Genomic DNA, 11,139 nt, shown 5'->3' on the forward strand with positions numbered 1-11,139 from the left:
TTAAACACTATAAGAAATAGCTCATGGATGATGGGGGAAAAAATGATCGGCTTACATCGATGGACCAATCACCACATTTTGGTTATTCAGACACTACCATGAGATAGATATCAATTTACGTTAAAAAAGTCATGGCATGAATGGCAATATAAAAGGCCAATGGCATGAATGGCAATGTTATGAGGGCATTAGATTCAATCATTGTATGTGTACTGATAGAGACGGTGAAGTTTGTGGAACACCATCCAGTAGAATATTTTTGCTGCTTTTGCTGCCATCTGAATTTTCGTTATCAAGATGCTCCAGGAACTCCATTACCACAGGATCAGTCCAAGGAGCTCCAAATGGAGCCTCCTCCCCTGCTACCCACCCTAGATGGCCACCTTGTGGAGTAACTATTAACAGGCAATGCGGATTTCCCTGTGAGATGAAAAAAGAATAAAATAAGATTACGTTTCAAGAAGTTTAATGAAAGATTAAGATGTCAACCTAAACATGTTTGCAGTAATAAGCATACAAGCGAAAGATGAAGATTGTAAACAAAGAAGCAGAGCTACAATTCCTATGATTACCATGGAACATGTCTTGAAAAGAGAGAGAGAGAGAGAGAGAGAGAGAGAGAGAGAAGAAAAGAAAAGAAAAGAAAAGAAAGTTGCATTCTGACTACCATATATCATTGATAATCTCTGTCACGAATCAATCTTCTCAAATAATCCACATCTGCAAACTAGGTGTAATGTGCCTGGGCAGTAGATTTTCCATGGACAGAATTTTCAGTTGAAATGCAAAAATCAAGGAAAGAAGATTTATCATGCGTGCCATCACTGAAACTTTTTTATCAAAAAATATATATTCAGGGATCCAGTACAAATGCCTAAATTATATTAAAAAACACTTCCAGTGAATGAACTCGTTGGGTTATTATTTTGGACAATAGAAGCTTTAGGATGTGCGTGAAGCCTTCAAATGTCAAAATCATGAATTGAAAATTTTTTGATTTTTAGAGTTGAGAAATTTAAGGTTTTTGTTGTTAAAAGCAAAATAGTTCTGATATGGAAGATAATAAAATGATAGGAAGGGGAAAATCACAAACTTCAAAATTTCCTTGCAAGGTAGAAATCTCAAATTCCATTATTTGGAGGATATTTATATGATTTTCAGTACTACCAAGCACCCAATTGTCTAAAATAATGACCTCAAATTTAGAAAACATAAGAAATTGCAAAATATCATTGCTTTGCAGTACATCCAAATGCACCCTTAGATCAAAATATAGACACAGTGATCACATTTTTGTTCGCAGTAAAAGAACTGAGGAATGAATAAGACACCTAGATTAAAGAAAAGAAACAGAATAAATCTATGATGCCATAGCAACCACCTGTAGAAATAGACATGCAGATTTATGATGCCTAAGGGCTTACACAACAATAAGTTTCTAATACTGAACAGGAGATGCAGCTAGCATCAGTAAAAGCATACCTTGATTTCTTCACGAGGAATCCCCCTGGATGGTGCAATTGGATCATTGGCAGCCTGCACATTATAAGAAAGAAGTATAACAAGAATTAAGAAAACTGGTGAAGTTACTTTTCTAGTGCATTTACCAACCTTCTAACATTCTTTTAATTCAAATTTATGGAAATGAACTCATAAAACTTATAAATTTGTCTTTTAGGACCTGAATTTTGATGAGCCAAATTAAACATAACATGTACTGAAGTAATGTAAGAATGGGACCACAATGAACTTCATAAGATGGTTTCCATGGAATCTTCAATTTTACTTGTTAGCAAAAGTTTTCTGCATAACTTCAAAGCAAATATGTATTTGCATATTGATAGTATTTCTTTGATAGTAGTGTCACCTGTAAAACACCTAATCATGGATTTAAATAGCAAAAAATGCACTTGTACTGGTCATGTGCCGGTGTAGTACCACTAAACAGAAAAAAACACTAATTAAAAAAAAAGGTGCATGAAGGTCAAGGTGCCTCAATAATATGTGACAGAGCAGTTCAGGATCAATTTGCTAAAATTCAGGCATATCGGGGCCCCTGTATCCCCTAGCAGTATGGTACTGTACAGCTGGTTTGTGGCTGGCACACGAGTTTTAAGATCAACAGTTTAACAAATTCATCCATCATCTCTCCAAATATATCATTAGATCAGAGCCCTGGGGAACTCTCCACAATTCAGCTCACAGGTTTAAGCTGCATGTTCTGCCTGCAATGCCAAATTCATGCTAATTCTCTGCCTACATTGCTTTTTGAGAGAGTCTTCTATTTGCCTCACTCTATTTTGCATCATTTCACATCTATAACACGAGACCTCAGAGATTGCCTACCCTTGGTTGAAATCTCACCATGCCACATGGACCCACTCCTTGTCCTAACTGCCTTCATAGTTCTCCGATCTATTTCATTCTTGCATTCTCGTGCCAAATCCTTTAGTTGCTAGAACTTTCCCTTATATCTAAGCTCACCCAAGCCCAATTTCTATTCCAAGCATCTCCTTTTCCAAACCCCCCAAACTTTGTATTTTTGATGCTTTCTCCTGTTCCAGCCCCAACATGTTTGTGCTCCTTCCCTTGCATTTCCTTCATTCTTGCACTCCTGTGCCCCTCTCGTACACACATTACAAAACTAATCTTTCTCAATTCAATTAGAATCCACCATTTGACAGTTCTTTTCCTGCTCCTACACATCATATAGTTTCCTGTGGGAGCCTTTCGCATGGTAATTGAGTGGATGATGGGCAACTATCCAGTTTGCATGGACAGTTAGTTTTGTACTAAGAGTAGCAGTTTGTTAACATCAAATGAAAAGGTAACATAATCAGACAGACTGACTGACTGACAGACACACACACAGAGAGAATGTAATGAGAAATCCAATCATTGTCATGTCTCTCTGTTGAACACAATCAAACTTTTTTTTTTCAAAAAAAAGTCTGAATTACATATTTGCTACTCTTTCTATTGATGTTAATATGACTGCTACTTTTAGTATATAATAACAGTCCACGAAAACTGAAACATGCTTGACGTTGAATCGCTCATTAATATCTGTCATTTAAAAACTTTTTATTCAGCCAGATCTAACCAATTGTCAACCCAATCCAACCTGCTCAAAGTGCCATCGTACATTATTGGATACCTTCAAGGCAGCCCATCAACTAATCAGGATTCTGAAGAAACATGCTCACCTTTCAGCATTTTACCTTACACTAAATATGGGCGCTTCATTTGCTGTTAACATTCAGTTTTATTACCTGCATTCATCCTCCAGATCTGTATGGCTGGTTCGCTGCAAGGTCTTCCCCACATCATCATGCTTTTATTGTTTTTCCCATCATCCAAGAATCTAGTTCTGGGAAAAGTTGTCATCTCAGCTGAGATGTTGGTTTGTATCAGTATTGGTCACATTCCATCTCGACCAACATAAATTGATAAAACCCGAAGCCAATATGATATATTCACACCAGTCAACATATTTCAATCACTTGTTTGCTTCCTTAAATAGATTTTTCCATTAAGAAATCTTGAAATCAATGTTTAGATATAGTTCTTAATCCCAGATCTACCATATTGGCAGATTTTTTGATATCTCGGTTCAAAGATACTAGCTGATATCTAGGAAAACTCGGTGCCCTCCAAATGTTCCCACATAGCATATCAGCCACAATAAACCGAGATCTCGGTTATCTTGGTCCCAGCCACTCACTGAGATTACTGATAAATCGGGATTTAAAAAATTGCTTTGAGGATATGACTAGAATAACTAGTTCAAAGAGACAGTTTGATAGGAGTTGTGATGTAAGTTGACCTTACATTATACAAATATGTGATTTAACATGGTTACTTCAAGGTGTTTAAGACCGCCTCAGACTAAGGAATGTAAAAGGGCTGCTACCTTCCAGGTTCACTAACACTCCTGAATATATATGGTTACATAGTTAAAGGATAAGTACCCCAGAAGCATCTCATCATTACCTGTATGCATAATAAAGGTGTACAGACATTCTCTATGGAACTTGAACTGCTTGAATTGAAATAATAATCATCTACCGACTTGAAACCAAATGAAACTGCAAAGAATCACAAGGCTTTCTTAACACCATGAAAATAAATTTTCAGAAAGAAAAGAAAGAGGAGAAATTTAGCATTAGGATAATGGATACCACGTGTTAATCCTTCATCAAACTCCCTGACAGACCTAGCATTAGCCGCCATGGGAATATTGTATTCACCACCCAGACCTTCAAAAAGAAGTGCATGCCTAGATATAGACGAAAGGTAGAAAAATAATAATTAGCAGTTGTACAAACTACAATATGAGATCTTACTCAAACTGAAAACAGAACATGATTTACTTTTTATATATTTTTCGCAGAGCTCTAGCGAGAGCTCTATCATATACATTATTGAAGCCCTTGTGAAAGTCCTCATCTGCAATTACCAAATTGAAAGGATTACATAAGGATACTGCCCCAGAAAGAGGACAATTACGAGATTCCTGCAACAAGAGAAAAATAAGGCATACATCAAAAGTAATAGCTAAGAATTGATTTCCTGATACAAAAGGAGGATCAAAATCTACATCAGCTTCTCAGAAAATAGAAAACATCAGATGGAGGAGCAAGAAAATGACAAAATGATGACAACAATGTAGCATCTACCTTGGTTAATTAGACAGTATATAGAAGAATTGTACTTTTAGTTCCCTCAACAGATGAGCGCATTGCAAGTAACAACAATCTTTCCAAATACACACTTTAAGTTTTACAATGTAGGTTACCATAAATCGACAATAATCAAACTTGTGCAGTAGTTTATTAAAGTCAGACCCAATCAGAATCTTTAGATATCAGATCGTCTGAATCATGTGCTTTCTGTTGATGCTAAGCTTTCCATGAACAAATTGATGCAACCCATTCAATTATTGGGCATAAATTGACCAAAAACACAACCTGAAGCACTTAATAAGTGGGTCAGGTTTTGCCCAGATTCCAAACCTCAGAACATTCAAGGATGGACGTCAGCTATGGCTCAAAAAGGAGGAAAGAAACAATTGATATGACATGGATTAAGGTGGTGGCAAGGGATTTGAAAATGCTAGCATCAATAGAATATGTAGCCTTAACTGGAATGACCAATAAAAAAATAAAATCAAGTAAATCAAAAGCATAAGGCTTGCAAAATTATGGTAGATTAAGTAATACAATATCAATTTTTTTGCAGCTCTTTTATAGTTTTCATTACAGTATGTTATATACTTAGCAAATATCATTGTTGCATTAGTTATACATATGTATGTCTAAATTATACTAGTTGAATTTACACTTCATTTAGTGGTTCCATTAACTTGTTTTTTTCTGAGCCTTCTTGAAGTATACATTTTTCAATTTACCATACTTAAATATCTTTTAACACAGATTGAAGAAATATCACACGTCCATTCAGCACAATATTAAACAAAAGCCAACACTATTCTAAAGTAGAACATTAACAACACTAATTTCATTCAATTTTTGTAATTTTTTTATCCCTGACTGTTGATGATTATCTTCATTAGCTTCATTTGAATTGGTTGACATGTTCGCATCGTTTGTCTTTTCTTTATATATATATATATACACACATATGTATACTTGAATATTATTATATATTTATTTCATAGCAATACCTTTTGGACATTAAAGGTACTTAGTGGGTTGTGCATATGTGTCCAAGAGTTTGACAATGAAATTGATACGCAACTTCTTCTATGCTCCTTAAGGAACTTCTTATGCATTACAACATAAAAAACAATTTCATTATATAAAGAATTCATCCATAAATAATAGGGCTTGGTAACTGGAATCTTTAATCTAGCATGCCACACCCACTCCACAGGCCCACTCTTGTCCCATGCATGCTTCCTAGCACTTTCACATATGCGGTATGCCATGTTGCGAATGTTTAGCTGCAAGCACTATTTTATCAAAAACAACTTATCTCTTAACATTTCATTATTCTATAAAAACCATACTCATTTTGTTCAATTCATAATTAAACCATTGTATAGAATTATTATGTCATGCATTTCTTCAAATACAATAACCAAATAAGAAATCATCATCACTCTATGATAAAATCATTTAGTTGTCATCTACAGCTTCCTAGGCATTTCCATGCCAATTTTTTCAGGAGCTCTACTTCCCTGATCTGACACTTAGAAATGGGCCTGTACAGGCTTAAAGCCAGGTTGGATTTAGGCTAACCGAATTCAGGCATCAGATTTAGCAGGGTTTAGATTGTCAGATATAGGACACCTCTAGTTTGACACGAGCCCGATGAAAGGCATAATTATAAATATAATGTATTAAATATGTAAATTATTTACCATACTATATCGCAAAGTTCGTTAAATAAATATAACATTAACTCATGTTCCCCTCTATCCCTATCCTTCATATTCCTCCCCTCCTTGACTCTACTCCAGTCTTATTCTTATTTTTAGCGTTTCCTTCATAACTGTTGGTTTACCATCCTCACCCACCTTCCCCTCAAGGTCAATTTTGGGCCGAGGTTGGGCTATGGCCCATGAAGATTATTCAGGCCACTCAGGCCTGTCACTGAGGTTTATTTTTTCATGGAATATACTTGAATACTACAATTTGAACTTCAGGCAATGGGTGACACTAGCCAAGAGGCCGAAGACTAAACATCTCCAATCCTATTATTTGTAGCCCAAAGATGGGGTAAAGGTTGCTAGTAATGAGTTTTTCCTTTTTGTGTATGCATGTGTGAATAATTTTGATTTAATAAGCAATGCCAAACTGCAACCACTCCTCATGAGATCAGTACTTGCTAGACAATGAATATCATGGGTAATAACAACCAGTGCTAATTATAAGCAAAACTAACCCCAACAAGTATAAATTGAAAAATTACAATTACCTGACCAAGATAGCGAACTAGAATATTTGCTCCAAGAGACCAACCAACCGCATATATATTTGACTTAGGGTAACGTGTTGAAACATGATCAACTACTTGGCAAAGATCTTCTGTAAATGAAGCTGAATAAAACTGCATAACAGATGAGGATTCACCTCAGATATATGAATGGGGCACATTATTAAGCACTAAACTTACTATTGCTAATAGGTAACATGATAAAACATACTTGACACATAGGTTAAAAATTAAAAAATTAAAAACTTTCAGACCATAACAATTGATATTAGACAATCAGTTCTTCAGTCGAATTGAGAATTCATGTACTCTTATGGATGGAATACAGAAAACTGAATTTAAGTACAGATAGTTATAATTCAGGTACCCTTATGGGGGAATAAGTCTTAATAACGAATTATGTTCCATGCTTAGATGAAAACAGACTTAATATTGCAAATGATGAAAGAGAAAGCCGATTTAAGAGATGGCAGAGATAGATAAGAGGAAATTTAAGATATAAGAGTAAAAGAAAAATAATAGGATTGAAGAAAATATAGGCCAAACATGTCTTTTCATTATCTTTCTAAGAAAAACACCATATAATAGCATCCTAATGGCCAGTCAGGACTTTATTGAAAAAACAAATATTGGCCCCTTCTCCCTCCCAACCTGAGTTTCTAGAACTTTAGAAAAGAAAAAGGAAAACAAAACTCTCCAAACTTGCTTTAGTTCTGATAGACTCCTAATTAGATAATGGTAATGTCACATAAAAAGTACAAGATTGTGAACACGGACTACATTAAAAGACACAACAATCCAACAAATCTCCTAGAAGTGACTTCTTTTGGCCAGTATTTTGATTCTTGATTAAGTAAAATACTTTGTAATATTGATTCCACTCCATGATGAGCAAGAAAGCTCCATTTTATCTTCAACTTGAAACTGCTCATAGAATTGATGACTATGATTTGCTCCATGGATGATTTATGTAACTGGACAGAGCCTAAGAAAGCCTTGTCGGATCATCTAGACATCATGATCTGAACTCTCCATCACTGAGAACAGGAAAGTGATCCTGTGCCTGATATGGAACACATCTGATTTGAAGAAGTTGATCTTTAATGCTTGCTGCATCAATATATCTAGTAGAAACAGAGTTCAATAGATAAAGTAAAAAAGCTTCTATGTGCCATCTGATTCTCACATACCTTGAAGATTGAAGGGAAAACTTTATCCAAATGAAACAAGGGCAGAAATATTTATGGTTAGAGGACACTGAAAAATAATGACGGATAAGGAAACAAGATGAAGAGTTGAAAACTGCAAAAATGAAAATGTCAAAATGGATGTCGGATCAATATATGCAGGTTGAGAGAGAAAAAAGATATTCAAGAAGGATTAGGAATTGGATCAGAGGAGGATGAAATGATGAAAACTAAACAAATGACATGGACATGTGTGAAGAAGATCTAAGGAGCGTCCTGTAAATTGGAGTTATAATTGTGTATGCTGTCGATCAAGTCCAAAAAGGATGCTTTTTAAAAACCATGCAAATCTGAATTCTGGTTATGATCAGACACACACACTCTCTGGTTATCATCACACACACGTGCGCGCACACACACAAACATAGAGGGAGGGAGGGAAGGGGAAGAGATAGAGAGTTCTGGTTATGTCCATGTGGAAATGTCAAATTGTTTGACTCAATAAGAGATTCCCCTTCTGCTTATTGCAGTGTGACATGACATATATTACTACCATAACACCATTTGCTTGTTCCAGTAATGTCTAGTGCCAAAACCAAAAGAGGTCATAGGACTTGTATTTATTTTGTATTATCCCCGTAAGATTGAGAAAAAATGGCCAAGGCATGGTATATTCAAGGATTCAAGTCCCAATGGGACGTCCAACAGGATATTGGGACGGGGTACCATCCCATATGTCGGGATAAGGCATCCCACTAGCATCCCAACGTCCCGATCGGGATGCCTTGGGACATCCTCTATCCCACGTGTCGGGATGGGACTGGACAGTGGCACGTCCCATTCCATGGAAAAACCAGAACAGTGCTATCCCATGAGATTTAAAACCTTAGGTATATTGCTTCCAACAGATTGAAATTAGAGTCAAGTAAACCACCTAAGCAACTAAGAGAACTTCAGTAGATGGAAAATCTTGCCTCTGTCTTCTCTCTCCCTCAAACAAGTTTTGTGCTAAATAATATGCTTCTTTTTACCATTGAACAAACAAATATAATAACAACTATATAGCAACTTGTTACGATTAAGTATGAGAGGATACCAAAGCATTCCATTCCAGATGCTTAAAAATCTAGAAATTCTCTGGTAAACAACAACTCTGCACCAGGTACTATGACCAAAATGCAACAGACTTATGATTCAAGCTCAGAATTATGTTATATTTTAAACTGAAAAAAAGGGCACATGAGATATTAGACTTATGTACAACATTATAAAAAGAAGCTATATTACAGTACCTGGGGAGTTGTAACAGGACTATCTGCACAACCACGACTATTGAATACAACAACACGCCATCCTCTATTTCTAGCACGTACAAGCATATGTCTGACGTATGTATCATCACTCCCTCCAGTGAGCCCAGGCTGCAAATGATTAGCAATGGCATTATTAACAATACTGAATTTAGACCATGAGCAAAGCTTTCCCTTTCCTACATTTTTTTTTCTTTTTTTTTTGGGGCATGATCTACGAGATTGCGTATGATTTGCTTGTTTGTGTGTATCTTTTGGGGGGAAGAAAAGATTTGTGATTTATCAAACCGTTATTCAAGAAAAGAAGAAATTATACAGTAGGCAAGCTTCCAGACCACATTACAATTTTAAACAATGTTTCCTTTTCATTATCCCAGAAGACGGCAGAAAACACAAGAGTATAACAAAAATAATCACAGAAGTAACTGGCATGTATTCCACTTAGAATGATGATTGAAACCAAATTGAACCTCACACAGAGAATTCCCCATTCCCCTCCCAACCATCCAATTTCACCCTAACATCCACAGCCATCAGCTCAAAATCTCCTCTCATTACATAGCCTCCCGTTTCTATCCCTCCACCCTCCCACATTAAAGAGCACCGCAGTAGTTGAAGCGTCTTGATGAGAATTTTAGAAGAAATCAGATATAAAGAATTGAAAAAGGAACAGAAATTCCCCAGTTATCTTATCTAAACCCTACGCCCAAGAAAATGATGTTAACCCCCAAACAAATTGCAATCTTGATTCTTGAAAGAACCAAAAGTCTCTAATTCTTACAATTAGATGAATTCAAAAAAGGAAATGAAGCTAACCAGAAGAATGAGAACTGAGGAATCAAAGGGAAGCTGCTGCTCGTCGCCGGAGACCCAATCGAGGGCGACGGTACCGTCGTCCCGCGTCCTCAGGCACTCCCGGCGGAGGGCGACACGAGGGAGGGAGCGGAAGAAGGCGGCGAAGATTGTCTCGACATGGCGGTTCCACCCGAGGAAAGGGAAGCGTTTGTAGGGGGGCTGCAGGCTCGCGAAGCGGGTGAGCAGGGAGCGGCGAGCGCCGACAACCTCGAGCGACGAAAGGGATTCCTCCCGGAGCTCGGGGAGGCGGAGGCCATGACCGCTCCGGCTGAGCTTGGGATCGGCGGAGGAGGAGGAGGCGGAGGCCATAATGGGGAGCAAAGAGCGAGGAGGAGGAGATGAGCGAGGAACGGTGGAGAGAGTGGCAGCCGCCATCGGCCCGAGCCCTGCAAGGTGGCGAGCTGGCAATGGATGCGGATGTGGGGGAAGGAAATCCAGGGACCAATCAGTTAAGATCGCTGTCGTGGACGCATGATACGGGCCCAATGCTACCATGCACATAGACAATGTTGTTGTTTCATATTTTCAAGATTTATATGTGTGATTATAAATATAAAATAGCTTAATGTGAGAGATAAAAAAAATATAATAATAATAATTTTTAGATGTATATCACTAATTCAGATAAATATCGCACACATGTATAAAATAAAAAAATTAAAAATAAAAAAATAGATAAATTCTAAAGATATTTAGATAGTTTGAACAATAGCATTCTAATCTGAACTGCTGACGTAAATCTAAAAATTATTATTATGTCCTCCCGTCACATTTCTTATTCCGTATGCTTCATATATATATATATATATATATAAGATATATATGGG

General features: G+C 36.8%; 1 protein-coding gene across 1 annotated transcript; it reads right to left on the bottom strand.

The window, feature by feature from the left end:
- Positions 1–10,755, bottom strand: LOC105043481 (embryogenesis-associated protein EMB8). Its single transcript, XM_010921042.4, has 8 exons — positions 10,274–10,755; positions 9,440–9,568; positions 6,943–7,074; positions 4,374–4,516; positions 4,182–4,279; positions 3,994–4,088; positions 1,483–1,536; positions 1–420 (listed from the first exon to the last, which is right to left on the bottom strand). Exons 1-8 carry the CDS (start codon positions 10,685–10,687, stop codon positions 199–201), a joined length of 1,287 nt encoding a protein of 428 aa, XP_010919344.2. The 5' UTR covers positions 10,688–10,755; the 3' UTR covers positions 1–198.
- Between the last annotated feature and the right edge of the window lie 384 nt (positions 10,756–11,139).

Source organism: Elaeis guineensis, chromosome 4 (assembly GCF_000442705.2).
Source record: "Elaeis guineensis isolate ETL-2024a chromosome 4, EG11, whole genome shotgun sequence".
NCBI lineage: Eukaryota > Viridiplantae > Streptophyta > Magnoliopsida > Arecales > Arecaceae > Elaeis > Elaeis guineensis.